This window comes from Thamnophis sirtalis, unplaced genomic scaffold, assembly GCF_051295495.1.
Source record: "Thamnophis sirtalis isolate CommonGarterSnake01/CBP01778 unplaced genomic scaffold, rThaSir2_p1.2 scaffold_2, whole genome shotgun sequence".
Lineage (NCBI taxonomy): Eukaryota > Metazoa > Chordata > Lepidosauria > Squamata > Natricidae > Thamnophis > Thamnophis sirtalis.
Window position 1 is genome coordinate 64,516,021 of NW_028261382.1, and position 22,389 is coordinate 64,538,409.

Sequence of the window (22,389 nt, forward strand, 5' to 3'; positions counted from 1 at the left end):
AACATCAACATATTTCCCCTACAAAAGGGTGTCAGAACCCAGTATGTTGTCAGGAAAGTTCTGAATGTTTATCCAGTGGAGAAGAAAAGGCAACACCAACAAGTAAACCTTGACCAGAAAGATGGGACAAGAATCAGCAAGCCATCTTGATCCAACAAGGTCATAGTTGACCATGGAGGTGCAGAGCTGAAGGACAGAAAGTCAACTCCACATTATAAAAAAGATGTGGAGACTCTAGAAAGAGTGCAGAGAAGAGCAACCAGAATGATGAGGGGACTGGAAGCTAAAACATATGATAGACGGTTGCAGGAACTGGGCATGGCTGATCTAGTGAAGAGAAGGACCAGGGGAGACAGAATAGCAGCCTTCCAATGCTTGAGGGGCTGCCCCGGAGCAGAGGGGGTCAAACTATTTTCCAAAGCACCCGAAGGCCAGACAAGGAATAATGGATGGAAACTAACCAAGGAGCGATTCAACCTAGAAATAAGGAGAAATTTCCTGATGGTGAGAGCAATCAACTGATAGAACAGAAGTTGCCTTCGGAAGTTGTGGGAGCTTCATCACTGGAGGCTTTCAAGAAGAGACTGGGCTGCCATCTGTCAGAAATGGTGTAGGGTCTCCTGCTTGGGGAGGGGGGTGTTGACTAGATGACCTACAAGATGACCTTTCCAACTCTGTGAAACTCCTCAAAAACCAAGAATGAAACATCTCCCATAGCTGATGATCCTAGCACTTACTTTAACCACATCCTCAGCAAACGACTTGCATTCCACCGATTCAGAGATATCCATCACCATATTGTTTTCTTCAACAGAAATCACCTTGACGGGGACAGCAACTGTTTTCCCAGTGAGGATAGCCGTATTCAAGATATCCGTGTCCTGGAACACAATGGAAACAAAAGCAGGTAAAAAAACCAGTAACTGTAAGAGGGACCTTGGGGTCGGGATGGACAATCACTTAAACATGAGCCAGCCGTGTGCGGCAGCAGCCAAAAAAGCTAATACAATCCTTGGTTGTATAAACAGAGGGATAGTATCAAGATTGCGTGAAGTAGTAGTACCGCTTTATAAAGCCTTAGTAAGGTCCCACCTGGAATCCTGCATGCAGTTTTGGCCACCAAATTACAAAAAAGATGCTGAGACTCTGGAAAGAGTGCAGAGAAGAGCAACAAAGATAATTAGGGGACTGGAGACTAAAACATATGAAGAACGGTTGCAGGAACTGGGCATGGCTAGTTTGGAAGAAAGAAGGACTAGGGCAGACACTGTATTCCAGTATTTGAGAGGCTGCCACAAAGAAGATGGGGTTACTTTATTTTCCCAAGCATCAGAGGGTAGACTTTTAGCTACACAATTTGAGATGAACACTCTTGGAATAGTATGGGAGTAGGAATAGATTTCTGGAGAGAGAAAAATTGTAGACTACAGGAACTATTTGCACCACTCAGGTGACCCTGAGGACACAGATAAACCTCCAAGTGCCTCAACGACCCTCTAAAAAGGATGCAAGTGACCAGCTGTCTGCAAAGAATATAAACCCTTCCACTCCCCACCATCCAGTCAGAGCTGAAGAAGCTTCTGGGATGAGAAGCAAAACGTCTTCAAAGAAAAAACAAGGAAGTCCAGTTGCCTTCTGAAAATTCGTCACTGGAGGTTTTTAAGAAGAGATTGGACAGTGATTTTTCTGAAATAGTACAGGGTCTTATGCTTGAGCAGGGGGCTGGACTAGAAGACCTCCAAGGTCCCTTCCAGCTCTATTCTGATTCTGATTCAGGTGTTAAAATAGCACCAGTCGAGAGAAGTTCTCCAAAATGACCATTTTGTCAAGGTTTCAAACCAGAGTTGACCCATTGTGGAAAGAATCTCCCTCCTTGGGTGCCAAAGGCCACGGGACAAAGTGGGCAGGATATCATTTAGTTGTCTTCATCCAAACTAGCCAACATTATCTTGACTTGGCAGAATCAGACTTGGTTAATACTTGGAGGGAGATTACGATTAAAGAAAAAACACTGTTGTATCAAAGTAGAATGTAAAAAAAAATCAATCAGAAGAAGGCCGTGAAAACCATTTCCACATTGCTCCTAAAATAATTACTGAGCTCACCAGGAGCTGAGCCGAATCGAGAGAATTTACATTTATAGCTCAGTACTAAATTAAATCAATGATTAAAATAATATCTTGTCTTCAGCAGGTATCTGTAAGAATTCCAGGAAAAGGATATTATTAAATCTTGGTCAAATAAGTCAACATTTCCACCACCCCCTCCTAAAGTTTTGCCAAACTGTTTTCCTTTTTCATTTGGAAGGAAATATTTTCAAAATAGACCCGAGAGACATAGAAATAAATGATCCATAGACGTGCATCAAACCATCTGAAAAAAAAGCCTGCCATTTAAATGCTAAACACATCAATTCCAAAACATTTGTACAGTTTAACTTCGCTCCTGTTCCATAACATTTAAAGGACATTTACGATCGTGCTGTCATCAGAGATTAAGAAATGCGTATGAAAAAAACGCAGGGATGGAAAAAAAACATTTGGCAGATTCTTCTTCCGTTTTTCCAAATCGAACCAAATGGACCAACCGTTGGATAAATGGGATGTTGGTGGGGGGAAGCTGCAGGTTTCTAATTTCAATTGCTAGCTTGGAGAAGAAGAAGAAGAAAAGAATTACTTCTTCATCATCAGGATTTTAATAAGAGCCCTGAGCTAAATAAGAAATAAATTGATTTCTTTTAAGGTTGTTTTATCTTTGCTTACTCCTTCCTTCCCACATTTTATCCCTCCTTATCAGAACTTCAGGTGTCTCTAGCAAGGCCTTACAACAATGCCCCCCAAACTTGGGATACCAGGGATCGGTTCCGTGATTTCGTGGCTGTGGTTTCATTTGCTTGTTTGCGTGGTCCAGTTGCTGGCATGCCATTGTTCTGACCCAGGCTTCCTTAAAAAGCAAGAAGCAGAGTCTTGGTCCCAGCAAAACCCCTTTTATTTACATGACTGTGAATTCCTTTCATTCACAATCAGCAAGTCTTAGCAAACAGTCTTTCAGAGGAATGTTTATCCACACACACCTTATCTCACTTGGCGAGCTGCCAGATAACTACTGTAGCTTCCAAATGCAGGGCAAGGCAACATTTGGCACAGAGTCTCTTATAGTCACAAATAGAACTTTCCACTCTTGAACTGACCGAAGGAACAAATTGTTTCCTGCAAAAGTTCACTCCCCATTCGCTCCTCTTTTGTTTCCCATGGGAGGGGCAAATCACCTCCGAGTTGTGGCTTTACTCCCAAGTTGACCCTGCTTTCTTAGTTGTTCTTGCTTTCTGGCAGCTCTGCTCATGCACACACTGGGAACAAGCTCCAGCTGTTCGTCTGCCTCACTGACGCAGAGCCTTTGACTGAGCTTTCCTCAGCCCCCAGGACTGGCCTATGTTCCTCCCCAACCTCCTCATTGGCCGACTCTGCTGCCAGCTCTCCTGGCAGGCCACAACAGCTGTGGCCAGAGGTGGTATTTGACTGGTTCAGACCAGTTCGCCTGAACTGGTAGTGGAAATTGTGAGTGGGCCTGCCCACCCACCCTGGCTCTATGCCATCCTATTTAGGCATGTTTTCAAGCCAAAGCACATGGTTTATTGGTGAACAGGGCCACATGGGTTTGAAGTCCTGGGCAGCCGACCCCCTGTAGTTGAGAGAGAAAGGTATTATACTTTCCTTTGGGCCTTGCCCTTGAGCTTCCTGTTTCTGTGCAAGAAATGTATTCTATTGGTTGTCAGACTCCCACGGGGCTATGTGCAAATCCTAGGAGCTTGTCTGAGATACGTTTGGTTGAACTTTGCTGGGTGATGCAATGTCCTTAGATTTTGCAATGCAGTGAGCCCTGCTGATAGATAAACCTATTATGTCCTGGAGGGTCATGTTTTAATCCCTTCACCCTGGAGCCGGAGGTCTTTTGTCTTGAGATAGGCTGGCCCAGTCCTTCTCAATGGGCACCAAATATCTGCTGGGAGCAGGGAGCTGAAGCTATGAGTTTCTGTCTCCCTTAAGATTTCCATTTCTGGAAATTTATATACAGCAATGAAAAGAAAAAAAAATGGAAGGAAAGAGGTGGAGAGATGAAGGGAGAGAGGGAAGTGGAGGGGAGGGGAGGAGGAGAGAAAGGCTGAGGAAAGAGGAGAAGAAAGGATAGAAGAAGAGGGAAGTAGAGAAGGAAACAGAGAGCAGGAAGCGGAGAGGAGAAGAGAGGAGAAAGACCAAGGGAAGAGAAGGAAGGAGACAGAAGAAGAGGGAAGCAGAGAGGGGAAAGGAGAGAGGGAAGTGGAGTGGAGGAGAGGAAGGGAGGAGAGAAAGGCCAAGGGAAGAGGAGAAGGAAGAAGACAGAAGAAGAGGGAAGCAGAGAAGGGAAAGGAGAGAGGGAAGTGGAGTGGAAGAGTAGGAGAAAGGGAAGCAGAGGGAAGTGGAGAAGAGAGAGGAGAGGGGAATGAAGGAGAGGAAAAGGAAGGAGAGGGAAGTAGGGAGGGGGAGAGGAAGGAAAGAGGGAAGGAGAGGGAAGTGGAGAGGAAGAGAGGAGAAGGAAGGAGGGAAGGACAGAGAAACAGAGGAGAGAAGGGAGGGAAGGAAAAGGAAAGAGACGGAAAGAGATAGACTGTCATCATAAAATTGAAAATGTAATATATTATAAAGGAAAATGTGTAATAAAAACATTAAAAAGAGATTTCCATTTCTTTTTCAGGGGAAATCTAATATTCTGCCTTTTTAAAAAATCTCAAATTATTTCATTGTTCTAGGAGGGGTGGTTTCTCTCCATTCAAATCTACAAAGCTAAGGAATTCCTTTTCCTTCTTGCAAACGGTGATGAATTCCCCAGTGCTTTTCATGTACAAAGGGGAGGCCAGCGATTTCATGTAAACAGATAATTAACAAGCAAAGCTATTAAGAGGTGTTTTTCTCCCTCGTTTCTGTAACGGCTTGATAAGTTCAGAGCCTCTCCTACTACAAGCATTAACAACCGGCTCTTTCAACCCCCACAAACGAAGCTGAAAAGTGATGGACGAGTGGTTTTTCTCATCTGTTTCCCTGAGAGTTACAGATTTCACTTGTTGGAATGGAGAAAACGTAGCTGCCTTTTTTTCTAAACCTCCCAAATACAAATTATTTCTGAGCCTTTGCAGGCCTCATTATTATTTATATGAAACCTTCAAGAGCCTTTCCTGGTAACGTGCACCTCAGTTACACCAAAGTTGCAAAAATCTTAGACCTTCTATCACTGTTGCACAGTTAGGAGCAGGGAGCATTTGTCAATGTTTTAGCCTTTCGGAAAAAAAAATAACTTGGTTTTTCTGTTTCGCTGCCTGCGTCTCATCCCAGGGCGCACGGCTTTGAATGCAGCCCTTGCAATTTTCTTTCTGAAGCAGCTTCGGGGCTACGAAGAATTATACACAACCTTCTGCATATTTCTGCCAATTGATTCTGCTGGCATTCAGGGTTTGGCATCATTTATTCTTCCTTGCTGCGGTGGGTTTCGTTTGGGATTTCTATGTTGCCATCCTGGCCTATAAATCAGGATTTATGGCTCCCGGTGATGTACAAATGCCTCCAATCAATCCAATCTTGTATGTATTTTCTAAAGTCTTAGCAAAACAGGGAGACTTCAGGCGTCAAAATTGGCAATCTTCTATTCTAACCCAAATTGGATGGGAAGGGATGTCCTCCTCCTCTTTGCAAATCTCACTCCCTTGAAGCACTGATGATGTTACCTAGTTGGGTCATGAAACGTCTACAAGAAAACAACCAAGATCAGAGAGCACCAAAGATCCTACAGTCCTCCTCCTCCTCCTCCTTTCTGCAAATCCCACTTCCTTCTAGCACTGATAATATTACCTAAATGGGTAATGAAACATCTTCAAGAAGCTGAGAAAACACCACATTCCTCCTCTTCCTCCTCCTCTTCCTCCTCCCCTCCCCCTCCCCCTCCCTCTTCTTCTTCTTCTTCTTCTTCTTCTTCTTCTTCTTCTTCTTCTTCTTCTTCTTCTTCTTCTTCTTCTTCTTCTTCCTCCTCCTCCTCCTCCTCCTCCTCCTCTCCACAGACTCCTCTCCCTTCCAGTTACCTCATTGCATAATGAAACCTTTGCAAGAAAACAATCAAGCTCAGAGAGCACCAAGGACCCCTCATTTCAATCCTGAGCTATAAATGTTCTTCATTGGAAATGAAAGTGGACAATTTCTTTCTTTTAAACTCCAGGAAGAATTATTTGTGAAATTGGTGCTTTTTCCCTCCCCAACAGTAGTCCAAAATGGTACAGTCCATGCCAACTGTGCATAATGTTTCCTTCTCATTCTCTGGCGTGTGTAGATAAGAATTTTTCCTATTTCTGCAGCCTCCATTATCCACTCTGGGCTAACTCTGGTGATACTAAGGGCACTTACCAATACTCTATATCTGTTCCGAATGCGCCTGTGCCTGCGCCTCCTCCTCCTCCTCCTCCTCCTCCTCCTCCTCCTCCTTCTTTGTCCTACTGAATTATTTCTCCTCCTCCTTCTCCTCCTCCTCCTTCTCCTCCTCCTCCTCCTCCTCCTCCTCCTCCTCCTCCTCCTCCTCCTCCTCCTCCTCCTCCTCCTCCTCCTCCGATGTTTCATGACCCAATTAGGGAACATCATCAGTGCTGGAGGAAGAGGATGAGGTGGAAGAGTAGGAGGCAGGGAGGAGGATTGTGTGGTCCTTGGTGCTCTGTGAGCTCAATTGTTTTCTTGCAGATGTTTCATGACCAAGCTTGGTAATGTCTTCAGTGCTAGAAGGAATCTAGCTAATGCTAGCACTGATGAAGTTACCCGGTTGGGTAATGAAACATTTGCAAGAGAAACACCAATAGACACCCCAGTTATTTTCCTCCTCCTCCTCCTCCTCCTCCTCCTCCTCCTCCTCCTCCTCCTCCTCCTCCTCCTCCTCCTCCCCCCTCCTCCTCCTTTTTTGAGTAATAAAGAGAAGGATGGATAGATAACAGATTACCAGTTGAGCCAATTTTAAGATTAGCTGCAAAGGAGAGAGGCTGGAAGGGAAGGAACAAAACAAGCAATCACGATTTCTAGCTGGCGAGACAGACCAGCGGTCTCCCTCTGCCTGGACAATTGCTAAACTGAAAATGATATTTCTCAGGTAGCCAAAAGGTGTAATTTCCTACCACGATCCCGACTTTCAAAATATGATTGTTGCCTTTCTCCTCCCCCTCCAGGCCCATCACTGTCATAGCAACACTTAAATGCTCACTGCCAGGAAGAAGAAAAGTTAGAATAGACTTTAACTTTGGCAGAAGAAAAAAGATTGGGAATAGTCCCTGCGTATCTCTCTCTCTGTCTGTCTCTCTCTGTCCCTGTCCCTGCCCCCCCTCTCTCTGTGTATGTCTTTCTGTGAAATGTGCCCACCCACCTTCAATAAGAACTTTGAACAGGACCACATTCTCTTTTGTCTGCGCTGACTTGCGCTGAGTTGTATCTGAGTGTTACAAGGTGTTGAAGCACAGAATTAGAAGGCAGCCATCTTCATTCCTTCCTTCTTTCCAACCTTCCTTCCCTTTTCCCTTTTCCTCCCTCCCATTGCCTTTCTTCCTTCTCTCTTTTCCACATCATTTTTCCTTCCTTCCTTCCTTCCTTCCTTCCTTCCTTCCTCCCTCCCTTCCCTTTCGCCTTTTCCCCTCCCTCCCATTGCCTTTCCTCTTTCCCTTTTTTCACAAGATTTATCCTCCTTCCTTCCTTCCTTCCTTCCTTCCTTCCTTCCTTCCTCCCTCCCTCCCTCCCTCCCTCCCTTCCCTTTCCCCTTTTCCCATCCCTCCCATTGCATTTCCTCTTTCCCTTTTTTTCACAAGATTTATCTTCCTTCCTTCCTTCCTTCCTTCCTTCCTTCCTTCCTTCCTCCCTCCCTCCCTTCCGCCTTTTCCCCTCCCTCCCATTGCCTTTCCTCTTTCCATTTTTTTCACAAGATTTATCCTCCTTCCTTCCTTCCTTCCTTCCTTCCTCCCTCCCTCCCTCCCTTCCCTTTCCCCTTTTCCCCTCCCTCCGATTGCCTTTCCTCTTTCCCTTTTTTTCACAAGATTTATCCTCCTTCCTTCCTTCCTTCCTTCCTTCCTTCCTTCCTTCCTTCCTTCCTTTTGTTTTACATTAGTAATTATTGGGGAGTGTGAATGGTTTGGCATCGTATTTTTACCTGTTTCCTGACCCTTCTTCCCTCCCTTCTTTTTCTTTTCCCTTTTCCCTCCCTCCCATTGCCTTTACTCTTTTCCCCTTTCCCCCTTTTTTCCACCCTTTTTCCCCACATTTCTCCTCCCTCCCTCCCTTCCGTTTCCCCTTTCCTCCCTCCCTCCCATTGCCTTTCCTCCTTCCCTCTTTTTCACATTATTTATCCTCGTTCCTTCCATCTTTCCTTCCCCTCTCTCCCATTGCCTTTACTTCTTCCCTTTTTCCACTTTTTTTCCACGCTTTTCCCACATTTCTGCTCCCTCCCTCCCTTCCGTTTCCCCTTTCCATTGCCTTTCCTCCTTCCCTCATATCCAAATCATTTATCCTCCTTCCTTCCTTCCCCTCCCTCCCATTGCCTTTCCTCCTATCCATCCATCCATCCATCCATCCATCCATCCATCCATCCATCCATCCATCCATCCATCCATCCATCCATCCATCCTGCCCCCTTCCTTCCATCCCTCCCTCTTCTCCTCCCTCCCTCTCTAAGATGTTGGATTCTTTCATTCTATGCTTTTATGAACGACTGAACTAGATACTTCATTGTCTAGTTTCACAGTTCACAGTTCAACTAGACAGATAGATAGACAGACAGATCTCCAGGCACTTAATAGTCAGGAAGAAGAAATTATGGAAGGTTATAAAGCAGCTGCTGAATGAAGAATGACTCTGCAAGACCAAAGCACCCATAACATGATAACACACTCCCTCGCTCAGAAAGGCAATTCCTTCCACACTCTTGATACCCCAGGCCTTTTAAAAGCAAAATTAAAAATGCAAAAAGTTACATACCGGGCCCATTGGTGGAACTAAGTTATTCATTTGGTAATTTACTTAATAGCAATGGGATAATAGCGGCGATCAACAAGAATCATGGACTCCAAACACCAACAAAGCAACACGCATGAATGTTTTATAAGGGAACACACATTCACGCATACCGTCAAGGGACTTCCTCAGTCCTAAACACAGACCAGATGGTTCCAAAAAATGAAATAAAATAAAATATCCAAATATCCACAGCTCCATTGTCGCTAAACTGGAGCTTCCCGGGGAGTCACCTTTTCAGGACAGAAAGGATGGGTGGACACACAGGCAAACAGCTAGATGGACTTACAGACAGGCAGATGACGGGACAGACTGAGAGGCATGTTGACAGACAGATGGATGAAGGCAAATATACATGCCCCAGGATAATGTTGCAGGATGTAATCTAAATTGCTCACTGGGACCAGAAATTTAGACTTCTGAACACCACCCAGAGGCTACGATAAGAGGACAAATGATGCATTGCAAACATCACTTGTTGTGGCCCGCCAGTGGAGCTGGCAGCAGAGTCAGACAGTGAGGAGGTTGGGGAGGAACATGGACCAGTCCTAGAGGCTGGGAAAGGCTCGGATGAGGGCTCTGCATCAGAGGCAGAGAGGGGGCCAAGGCCGTCTGACAGTTCTCAGCTGCCTTCGGAGTTGGAGATCAGTGAAGCAGATGAACAGCTGGAGCCTGTTCACAGTGTGTGCATGCACAGAGCTGCCCGAAGAAAAAAACAGCTGAGAAATCAGGGTCAACTTGGGAGTAAAGTGATGGCCCTCCCATAGGAAATAAAATAGGAGCGAAAGGGGAGGGGGCTTTTGCAGGAAACAATTCATTCATTATATTCATTTCAGGAGTGTAAAGATCTGTCCATGAATCTCAGAGACTCTGTGCCCAGCCTTTCCTTGCATAGTACCTCATTTGGAAAATATTTACAGGGCAGATTTCCAAGATAGATAAGGTCTGTGGTCATAACTTCACCTTTGAAAGACTGTTTGCCAGGCCTTTGCTAAATGTGAATGAGAGGAAATCACCTTCATTTAATAAAAGGGATTTTGTCAGGACCAGGAATCTGCTTCGTGCTTTTGGGGGAAGCCTAGGTCAGAACATTGCTTGGAGGTGGGAGATACTTCTAATGTAATCTACCAGATCCAGTGCATAGATTGCCCCTATGGCTATGCAGGACAGATGGGGAGGAAGCTAACCTCCAAACACAAGTGAGCGGTCAGCGGAAGAGACCTGAACTCATTGATAGCCTCACACTGCAATGAACAAGGGCATACACTCAATTTCGCAGCTACTTAAGATTGTTGGCTGAGCAGGTACGAAAATAGTCTTAGAAGACTATCTTCTAGTTCAGATGACTGACCCAGATTGGACCCTGCAGACCGACATAAAAAGAGGAGGGTGGGCAGGCAGGCAGACAGATAGATATACAGATGAAGCGAGAGACAGAATAACAGAATTGGAAGGGACCTTGGAAGCTTTCTAATCCAACCCCTCCTTATATTATTTCAGACAAATGGCATTGGCAGAAAACGGAATAGTTCCAAACGATGAGGAAGGCCGAGGACATCTCTGAAAGAGAATTAATAACTGCCGCTCGGTCTCACAATGAGACAGATGCCTGCTCATCCAAACTGCAGCGTGGCCATTTTCCCCTAATAGAGGATTTCAGAAGACGTAGTAGTGTAATAAATTGTAATAAAAGATCATTTATTATTTATTCATGTTTGGGGAGGCAACGAATCTTGCTGAAGGACAATCAGCACAGCTAAATCAAGGAGGGAGGACGATAGGCTTGGGAGCTGGCAGATGAAAAAGCCTGCTGTCAATCTTTTCCTTCAGTTGGCCATCACTTCCTTTCCCACTTGGTACCATTATGGGGGCTCACCATGATGGTGTGGCTGTCACAAAGAACCTTTAGAGGGAATAACATTGGATTTCCAAACTCTGCTGCACTAAGAGGTCCACAACCCAACTCAAGACATTCATACCCAAGACAATCCAAACGTACCACATTTTTGGGAGTTTAAGACACACCTTTTTCCCCATATAAGAGGGTAAAAATTTGGGTGCGTCTTATACACTGAATGTAGCCCCGCCCACCCACTAGCCCCCACCCTTTGGCCTCTGCCTCTCAGCAATTTACCTCCTGGCAGCAAACAGGGAAAATGGAGCTTGCAATAGGCTGTGGCAATCCCTGCAGCCTGAAACAGCTGCTGAAACTGAAAGTGAAACTTGCTGTTTGCTCCATCAGGCAAATTGCTGGGAGGCAGAGGCAGATTTTCTTTTCTTGTCCTAATCAGGCTCTTTGCTGTTTGCTGCAAGGAGGTAAGTCAATATCTATAAATGCCTATAGAATGTTCATATTATTAGACTTATTTTTTAAAGACTGCTTTATTATTGTTCTAGACAACTTAACAAAATGAAGAAGATTTTTAAAATAAATGCTTGATCTGAAGAGTCCCAGTGCTATTGTATCTCCTTTTAAATAGCAGAGAATAACTATACTTCCAGAAAGCCACATCAATTTTAACAGCATCTTTTCCACTATAGGCTGAAATGTAACACCATAACCAGTGTATATTGTCTATACTGTTTGCTGTTCGTTGCAGGAGGCAAATTGCTGGGAGGCAGAGGCAGATTTTTTTCCTCTTTTTTTCCTCCCCAAAAGCTAGGTGCGTCTTATACTTCAGAGCATCTTATACTCCGAAAAATATGGTAGTTTCTAGAAGATACCAGGTTCCACCTTAGTCATAGTCAAGAAAAGATCCATGGAAACATTTTTTTTCAATGTTCAACTCAGAAGCTCAGATTCACACGAAGCTTTAAGTTGTTGTATAAATCTCTATTGGCATGGTTGATCCATCAAGCTGAATCATACACTGGGAAGGGCGAATTGAGTGACTAGCAGTGGTGGGATTCAAATAATTTAACAACCAGTTCTCTGTCCTAATGACCAGCTGGATAGGCAGGGCGGGTGGGGAGGGGGTGTCATGTGACTGGGTGGGCATGGTCAACTCAAAGTCACTCACATCGATGGGCACTTTGCCTTATCTGTTACAATGCAGTAAGGGTTAACTGGAGGGGGAATTTTTGTAAGCAGGGCAATAAAGATGAGGCTAGAAACAACACCAGAATGTTTCCTTCCTGCCTTCCTTAGGATTAGTACTGTAAAGTGGGGAAAAACAAAAGGAGATTTCTTCCAACAGCCGGTTCTCCGAACTGCTTAGAAAGTTAACAATTGGTTCTCCCGAATAGGTGCGAACTGGCTGAATCCCACCACTGGTGACTAGGATCTGATTATGTTAAACCATAAATAAGCAAACCAACTTTTGCTAGCCACAAGAGATGGTTGTGGTTAAGGTTTGTGTTTGGATCAAGGAAGGGTAAAGTAAGACTGGTGACTCAGAGGCCTGGATTCCCTGACCACATGATCAGTCATTCAACCACCAGGATTGACCACGAGGTCAAGGCGGCCAATAGTACAAAACAAACCAAAGTTAAAACATGCAAATATGGCTTCTTAGCTATATCAGAATCAGAACAGACGTGGAAGGCACCTTGGAGGTCTTCTAGTCCAGCCCCCTGCTAAAGCAGGAGAACCTATACCTGTAATGGCAAACCTATGGCACCCGTGCCACAGGTGGCATACAGAGCCCTCTCTGTGGGCATGCGAGCGGTCGACCCAGCTCAGCTCCCCTGCGCATACATGTGTGCCTCCCACCGGCCAGCTGGTTTTTGGGTCTCTGCCATGGATGTCCAGAGGGTGTGGGGGAGCATGGGGGGTGGGGTTCAGCCATGTGCAGGGGCAGGGCGCACATGGGCACACAGGGGGGTCATGTGCGCATGTGGGGGGAGGTTGACAAAAAGGTTTGCCATCCCTGCCCTATACCATTTCAGACCAGTGACTGTCCAGTCTCTTCTTAAAAACCTCCAGTGATGAATACCTATAACTTCTGGAGCCACTCCTATTCCACTGGTTAATATTTGTGTATCTTTTATGGGCCTAGCATCTTCCTAATACAGAACAAAACAGAATATATTTTATTTGTGTGATTGAGCACACAAGGAATTTCTCTCCGGTGAAGAAGCTCTCAGTATATATACAAATGATAAAGTACCGTATTTTTCAGAGTATAAGATACACCAAAGTTTTGAAGAGGCAAATTAAAAAAAAAAGTTTTTGCATTCTGCAGACCTCCCAAAAATGGCCCATTTTGGGAAAAACGGGCCTGTTTTTTTCCCCAAAGGAAGGACATGAATAGCCTTTAGGAGGCTTATAGAGTGCCAGCCGGGGGGAGGAGGGGGCAAAAACGAGCAAAACGCAGCCCATTTTTCACAAAAACAGGCCTGTTTTTTGTCAAAGGGGGTTTAGAGAGTGCTCCTGGGGGCTGTTGGGGGGCAAAATTGAGCAAAAAACAACCCATTTTTCACTCATTTCTGCCCTCCCCAGCCCTTAAGAGCTCTCTGAAAGCCTCCTAAAGGCGATGCACAGCCATTTTGGTGAAGAGGCCGGGGTTTGGGGAGGCAAAAAATACAGCAGATAGTGATCCAGCTCTGCTACATGGCTAAATATCTTAGGCATGACAGGGCTGCGGGAATTAATTGTTCGGAAGAGTGATGGCACGAGGGAAAGAAAGAGACTGAGGGGGTGTATAGTATCGGGCAGTGTTTCTCAACCTTGGCAACTTGAAAATGGGTGGACTTCAACTCCCAGAATTCCTCAGCCAATGCAGCTGAGGAATTCAATCAATCAATCAATCAGAATAGACCTGGAAGAGACGTTGGAGAGGTGGAGCTCTCACCTCGTGATCAGAAGGCTGTGAGTTCGATCCTAGGTAACGGCAGATATTTCTTGCTCTGGGCACAATGAGCAATTATCTACTGTGAACTCTGCATTGGCGACAAGAAGATCACTCGACTCTCTTCAGTTAAGATACCATCAATACGCGGACGATACTCAGTTGTATCTGTCCGCCCCGTGCCAACTCAATGAAGCGGTGGACGTGATGAACTGGGGTCTTGAAGCCATTAGGGACTGGATGAGGGCTAACAAGCTTGTACTCAACCCGGAGAAGACCGAGTGGCTGTTGTGTTTCCCTCCCAATAATGCGACCAGTGTTCCATCGCTCAGGCTGGGGGGTCAAATTTTATACCCCTCAGAGAGGGTTCGCAACTTGGGAGTCCTCCTGGATTCACAGCTGACTTTCGACCACCATTTGACGGCTGTGACCAGGGGGGCATTTGCCCAGGTTCACCTGGTACGCCAGTTGCGACCCTACCTGAACCGGGAGGCTCTCACAACAGTCACTCGAGCCCTTGTGACCTCAAGGCTGGAATACTGCAACGTGCTCTACATGGGGCTGCCCTTGAAGAGCATCCGGCGACTTCAGCTAGTCCAGAATGCGGCCGCGCGAGTGATTGTGGGTGCACCTCGGTTCGCCCACATAACACCTATCCTCCGCGAGCTGCGCTGGCTACCTGTCGATCTCCGGGTGCGCTTCAAGGTGCTACTTACCACTCATAAAGCCCTTCATGGTAGTGGATCTGCGTACTTGAGAGACCGCCTCCTGCCAATTACCTCCTTGCGACCAATAAGATCGCATAGATTAGGCCTCCTCCGAGTTCCATCTGCCAGTCAGTGTCGACTGGCAACCACACGGAGGAGAGCCTTTTCAGTAGTAGCTCCGACCCTTTGGAACGATCTCCCCGTGGAGATTCGTACCCTCACCACCGTCCAGACCTTCCGCACAGCCCTTAAGACCTGGCTATCCCGTCAGGCCTGGGGATAAAGACCACAATCTGTCCCCACCCGGATGATGAATGAATGTTGTGTACTATTTTACTCTCATGTATTGTTTTATGTTTATTGTTTTGTACCCCCCCTCCCTATTTTATGTAAGCCGCCCTGAGTCCCCTCAGGGAAAAGGGCGGCCTATAAATGTTAATAAAATCTCAAATCTTCAGTTGCCCAGACTCCACCCTGATGGATTACGGGATCATAAAAAAGACTGAATGCATGCATGCATGTATGTAAGTATGCATGATTAGAATCTGAAAGCAAAATTTCTTGCAATTTTGTGAATTCCCAAAAATTGACATTTGGAAAAAAAACAGCCGCTGAAAAGAATGAGACTGTTTATATGCAAGATGCTGGCCTGAAGATCCTTATTTCTCTGTCTGGAAATGTTACATGCGAGCATTCATCTAAGAAAAAAAAGTTTTCTCTATCCGTAGTCGGCCCTTATGTAAGTCTGCCTTTGTAAATTATTCAGCAGGTTGGATTGAAGGTGAGCCGAACTGAACACAAACAGAACTGGACTTCCCAATTAGGCCCTGTCCCTGTTCAAGAAGGCTCAGGCTGTTGAAAAGCCAGGTTAATGCACTCACAAGCTTTGAAAAAAGAATCCGGAATAAAATACGGTAAACCTTAAAATTCTACCCGCTAAAGAGGGAAAAAAGGCTTACCGGGGAAGAAGGAAGCCTGAAGTTAAAAAAAACCCCAACAACTTCAGAATGACAAATTGCCCAGGTCTTTCTGTTTTACAAATCACAGTGAATTCTCCTTCCCCTTCACATCATAATAATCTCCCACACGTAAATAAATAAATATAGATGCCTCTCAAGCAAAGCTGTCATTTTAATTTTGCCATTTTGATGCATCCTCTGCCTGGTTTGTTTTCGTGGTTGGCCATCAAGTAGCAATGTTTTTTTTGGGGGGGAGGGGCTGCACCACAAAAATGCATCGTAGAGATATTGCAGATTGCACCACAAAAGACATTTTGAGATTTTGTGGGTTGCACCACAAAAGAGCATCACGGGATGCCCAGAAGCTGGGCTCTCCAAATTGAAGACTTGTCTGAAATGAATTGTTCTCCACCTTAAAATGCTTCTTAAAAAGACACCAAGGCTAAGACACTGAACTTGTCAATTAGAAAGGTGGACAGTTCAGTGGTTCGAATCCCTAGCGCCGCATAATGGAGTGAGCTCCCATTACTTGTCCCAGCTTCTGCCAACCTAGCAGTTCGAAAGCAAAAATGCAAGTAGAAAAACCGGAACCACCTTTGATGGGAAGGTAACAGCGTTGGCTGACCTTGTTCCCATGTCTCTCCCAGTCATGAATATTTTAACAGAAACTAATCAAGGAGAGAAGCAACCTGGAAACTTGTTTCCTGACAGTTAGAAACAATTAATCGGTGGAACAACTTGCCTCCAGAAGTTGTGAATGCTCCAACACTAGAAGGTTTTAAGAAGAGATTGGACAAGTCTGAAATGGTATAGAGTTTCCTGCCTAAGCAGAGGGTTGGACTAGAAGCCCTCCAAGGTCCCTTCCAACTCTATTATTTTATATTCTATCTGCTTATCCCAGGTGCTTGGGAAGGACTCGATAGATGGAGAACAATGCCTAATCCAATCGGAACATCTGACCGACTGTATCGTCGCCATCACAATAATCCCAAAACAATTCCTTGATTCCTCCCCCCTGCCAATTTGGAATGAATTTGCTTTCCCTTTTTTGTTTTTTTAAAAGCTTCCAAACTCAGAGAACTGATTTGGATATATCTGAGCAGATGGCAGCCTCAAACTTTTTTTCCTTTGAAGCTCCTGTTTTTCTCACCCTGCGATTCCGAGCCAGGGAATTGTCAGGTAATCAGCTCGGCGGGAGATTAACGCACAAATGAAGAAGAAATTAAAAAATAATGACAGCAAAATAAGGGGCTGGCTGGAGCTGCAGAGTTAGTAGAAGAGCCAATGTTGTTTTACCTTGTCTGATCCTGCCAGCATTTTATTTTTTAAAAGAAAATTCTAAGCATCGGCACCTTTATTCACCTTGACGCTATTAGCAGGTTGCCTTTACTGGCTGTGCCAACCTCGGTGATACAGCTTGGCAGAAAACAGACATACTCACACCTAAGAAGGCAATTCAAAGTGTATTTTTAGGAAACATCCCGGTTATAGTTTCGGGTCTATTTATAATTTATTGGCCAAGCATCACCAAATCCTTTTAACGTTCCCCAGATGAAGGACTTATTATTAACTTCTGATTAGCATCAGCTCGGGAGAACTGGCCTCGCTCGCTTTCTCTGACTAGGGTTGAGCCAAAAATATTTGTAGTGTTACATAGAGATTTGGGTGGGTGGGTGTCAAAGCTCTTCTCTTTCTGTTAATATTTTGTTTACCCCTCCCCCCAGGATCATGTTTCCCAGATATTTGACCATGTGGCTTTCACTTGTTCTCACTTTCAGGGTGTATCGTGGTAAGGATAAAACTGGTTAATGACCAGGTAGCATGATGTTAGCTCATCTGTTTTATGGTGGCTTGGAAAAGACAGTTGGAAAAAGGTCCAACTTTATAGGAGAACTGAAGTGCATAATAGCAATAGCACACAGACTTACAGTATATACCGCTTTACTCTGTAAGCAGTTTACAGAGTCAGCCTCTTGCCCCCAACAATTTGAGTCCTCATTTTACCCACCTCGGAAGGATGGAAGGCTGAGTCAACCTTGAGCCTGGTGAGCTGCCAGCGGGCAGCAAACGTAGCCTGCAGTACTGCACTCTAACCACTGCACCACCAAGTCTCTCTCTTGGTGGCACATAATGGTGAACGGTTGGAGATGGATCAGTGAGAACCAGTTTTGAGTCTACCCTTAGCCATGGAAGTTCATACATTTCAACTGGAGTTAATGGAACATAATTGTGGGGTTCATGTAACCATTGAATGCTCAGACTAATCATACTATGAATTAGCATAAAGACACAATTCACACAATCGATAAAATCTATGGTTGGTCTTACAACATGCCAACATGCAACTCCCAAACCAAGAAAGATATGTTGAGGTTCTTCTAGGCAGTTTCTTTTATTGCTCCTCATTGATAGACAGAATCTTGCCAAACTAAAGTCATAGGGACTGGACTAATGCTCAGCATTAGGAATTAGCTCATCAACTCCTTATTATGTGGCATTGTGATTTCAAAATATTAAAGCCACTGGGTTGAATAGCTGCATTCAATATGATGTCATGATTAGAATGATGGACTTCAGCAGATCTCCAGTCTACTGAAATGTTGGTCTTGAGTGATCCATCATCATTATCGTTTAACAACCTCATAATCCCTTGTGGGATGATGTCTGGGCAACTGAATGGAGCTAGCAGAGTGTTTACTGGCTGGATGCCCTTCCTGACACCAATGTGGAGACTTCTTTAACAGATATATTCTCACTGTGCCCAGAGAGAGAAATATCTGCCTCTACCTAGGATTGAACTCACAGCCTCCTGATTGTGAGGTGAGAGCTCTACCTCTAGGCCACTCCTTGGTTTTGGGTGATCATCAGCCAATAAATCATTCTTCAACCTATCTTTACTAGAATGTTAGGAAGACATTGCTCTCCAAACATCTTGGAGGGTAGGCGTATTATTTTTAGGAGTAATGAAGAAATTTTTAGGAGTAATGAAGAAATTTCAAAATTCCCATGAGAACAATACAAGAGCACAACAGATCTTTGGTAAATGTTGTAGGAACATCAACTCAGGATCTCTTACCATTGCTAGTGGGACAATCCCCACTAGATCCTTTTGGCAAATGAAAATTTCAGAAAGGGCCATCTCTGTCATCTTCTTCTGAGGATATTCCACTTGCCAGGATATTGGCTGGGTTCCCGAAAGGCTGCTGAAGCTGGCAATTTCAAAATTCAATCGCACAACTTCACTGAACATGTTATTATTGTTGCTTCTGCATGAAAAGAAGCAGAGAAAAGGCATTAGACTAGATAGAATGGCAAAGAATGATTTTTACAAAAGATCTAGACAACCACCAAAGCAACAACACATCATGCGGTACATGGACAATTGGGAAAGAAAGAACAGGGTAATTAAAAGTCAAAAATAACATTTGTCTTTAAGCAAATAAAATGGCATCATTTTTAAGCATTTATAAATAAATATCAGGCGTATATAGAGAAAGTGTCAGTTTGGGGATTTTTTGGTAAAATGTGTTGGGAAAAAGTGACCAGGACAGTTAAGGAGAAAGCAAAATTATCTGTTTAAATCTGTTACAGTGAGTTGGAGAAACTGTACACCACTTCTAACAATTGGCTTGAGGGGGAGGAATCATCATCATTAATCAATCAGCTGTCACCTCTCCACCATGCAACCTACCTGGATGGATCCATCAAATCAATTTAACTGAAGGTCAGTTTGAAAGATGCTTCATCTTTATTTACGCCTATCCCTTTGCAAAATTTCAACTCAGTGGGTGTGTCTAACTTGTCCCTGGCTAAATTTTGAAGCTGGCAATCCCTTTTTGTTTCTTTTTAACTAGCACAAAAATTAACTGCACTGTTCTTACTCTGAATGGATTCAGGGGTGGGCTTAAAGTTTTTTAGCAATGGGGTCTCTGCCCAGTTGTTGGGTGGGTGTGGCCAAGGTGGGCATGGCCTAGTCAGCCTCCTGCATCATTGGGGGGGGGCATTTTTGCCCTCCTCGTTCTCCAGAGGCTTTCCTTGAGCCTCCAGGAGGGTGAAAATGGCCTCCCCCAGGCTCCAGAGGCTTCCGGGAGGCCAGAAATAGGCCCATTTCTAGACTTCCAGAGTCTCTGGGAGGCCTGTTTTTTGCCCTCCCTGAGCCTCCATGTGAGCCCTGCACTTACCTGGCATCTAAAAAGGGCTGCGTGGAGACTTCTGTGAGGGGAGGGTTGGGCAGAGCCAGCCAGGAGTGAGATTTGGGGCGGTGGTGAAATTTGACATTTTTTACTACTGGTTCTGTGGCTGTGGCTTGGTGGGTGTTGTGTGGCTTGGTGGGTGTGGCTTGCTGGGCATGGCAGGGGAAGGATACTGCAAAATCTCCATTCCCTCCCCACTCTGGGACTAGCCAGAGGTAACATTTGCCAGTTCTCCGAACTACTCAAAAATTCCACTACTGGTTTTCCAGAACCTATTAGAACCTGCTGAATTTCACCCCTGATTTGGGAGTTTGCTGAACTTTGCCGAATCTTCGCTAGAGGATTGCCTGAACACGGCCGAACCCAGAGCAGCCCACACCTGAATGGATTTCACAATAACATGCAACCATGCAATATCATCACGAAACCAAGTTGGAGTGAGGACAATGCACCCTTGATCACATTCTAGGGCCATCCATAAAATGGGTGAGGTCAGGTAGAAAGGAGAAGACAAGTGAGAAGAGGAGGATCATCATAAGTCCAGAATGGTTCCACATTGTCTGAAAAGCCATCATTCAGTTGAGTTCATCTCCAAGACTCTCCACTAAGGATCCAATCTGGGTCGGTCAACTCGTGCTGGAGTCCACCCTCAGGGAATTTTTCTCTCATCAGAATGTGTCCTAAAGGTGCTTTTTTTCAGGCGGCAACTGGACTTTCTTATTTTTTGCAGACTACAGGAACCATTTGCACCACTCAGGTGACCCTGATACAAACCTCCAAGTGGCTTCAACGACCCTCTGAAAGGATTCAAATGACCAGCTGTCTGCAAGGAGTATAAACCCTTCCATTCCCCACCATCCAGTCAGAGCTGAAGAAGCTTCTTGGATGAGAAGCAAAACATCTTCAAAAGGAAAAAACAAGAAAATACAATTGCCTCCTGAAAAAAGCACCAAAACCCCCCAACAACACCAAAAGTTCTCTCTGAGCAGATGGGATACCAATCATAAAAATATCTAGGTGTCGTCCTCCCCAAATTGTCATTTTTAGTCAGCTAAACCTTCATCTCTTCTCCACGCAGCTTACCCAAAAGAGTTCAAATGCTGTGTAAAAATGTTGGCACTGGACAATTTTGCTCTCCTTCCGGCTTAAAAGGAAAAATGGCATCAATTCCTTCAACCTTTTGGCTTCAAGCCTTTGAACGCTTCCTCTCGCTCTCTTCAAATTTCCTTCAACCCGTTGGCCTAAAACTTTTACAAAAGGAACTCAGTGGTGTTTTTTCAGATGGAAGGTAACCTGACTCCTTTGCCATCTCTTTCTTCCTTTGAGACGCTGTCTCGCTTTTTAGTATTCACCCGATGTGCCATTCTTCGGCTGAGAATGTGGAAAACAAAAGACTGCGAGAAAAGCATCACTTTAAGGGCTTTAAAGTTGCAGAAAATGGATACAATTAAGAAAGACAGCCTCTTTAGGAAGATGTGGGGAAAAGAAGAGTCGCTTCTTCAAAAACAGATACTATTTTTACATTTCCCCCTTTTGCACTGTGTCAATAGGAAGCCTGCCAACTAAAAAACAAATTATAACTCTAATGAAGCTGAATTTTCCTCCCACAGGCTTATGCCCTAAGCTAAATAACTGATTCAGGTCAAGGTATCCTTTGGAAGGTTGTGATAGATGAATTCACAAAAGGCTTCTGAGAAGACAGATTAACAGAGTTGGAAGGGACCTTATAGGTCATCTAGTCCAACCCCCCACTCAAGCAGAAGACTCTACACCATTTATGACAAATGGCAGTCCAGTCTCTTCTTGAAAGCCTCCAGTGATGAAGCTCCCACAACTTCTGAAGGCAACTTCTGTCCCATGGGTTGATTGCTTTCACTATCAGGAAATTTCTCCTTATTTCTAGGTTGAATCTCTCCTTGATCAGTTTCAATCCATTATTCCTTATCTGGCCTTTGGGTGCTTTGGAAAATAGCTTGACCCCCTGCTCTCTGTGGCAATGAAGCTTCCCCCAGTTGGATAATTTGGACTCTCTCCATTGGGATTCTGTGGGATCTCAGGAGCAAGAAGGGTCAAAATCTGCAAGACATGGGTGAAGGATTGTGATGGAAGCCCCAACCCCTTTGCACATGCTGTGACATTGCATGCATGAACACAAGGGGCAGTGGGTACACCATTGCACTTGCCATATTTCCTATTTGTAGATGAGAAAAAGCTGGTTCAGGACCTTGGAGAGCTCAGGACAGAAGCCAGTCAAATCCTGTTTCAGCTCTTGATATTTTCATCGAATCATAGAATTCTAGGGCTGGAAGGTACCGTGGAGGTCTTCTAGCACTCTGTTTCAGCTCTTGATATTTTCAGAGAATCATAGAATCTGAGAGCTGGAAGGGACTTTGGAGGCCTTCTAGTCTGTTTCAGCTCTTGATATTTTCGTAAAATCATAGAATCCTAGGGCTGGAGGGGACCTTGGAGGTCTTTTAGTCCTCTATTTAGCTCTTGATATCTTCATAGAATCATATGGAAGGGAAAGATCCTTGGTGGTCTTCCACTCCAACCCCCTGCCGAAGGGGGATTCCATCCCAGACAAATGGTTGGCCAATCTTTTCTTGAAAACTTCCAGCAATGAAGCAGCCACAACTTCCAGAAGAAAGCCATTCCACTATATTCTCACTGATGGGAATGTTCTA

At 44.7% G+C, this 22,389-nt stretch overlaps 1 protein-coding gene across 1 annotated transcript in view; it reads right to left on the reverse strand.

The window, feature by feature from the left end:
• Positions 1–686: 686 nt before the first annotated feature.
• The window catches only part of LOC106539462 (transmembrane protein 132C), a 75,419-nt gene continuing 53,716 nt past the window's right edge, over positions 687–22,389 (reverse strand). Inside the window, exons 3-4 of the mRNA XM_087703490.1 lie at positions 18,589–18,778; positions 687–881 (exon numbers count right to left, since the gene is read on the reverse strand). Of these exons, the coding sequence (XP_087559616.1) occupies positions 687–881; positions 18,589–18,778 (385 nt within the window). The remainder of the gene's footprint in view (positions 882–18,588; positions 18,779–22,389) is intronic.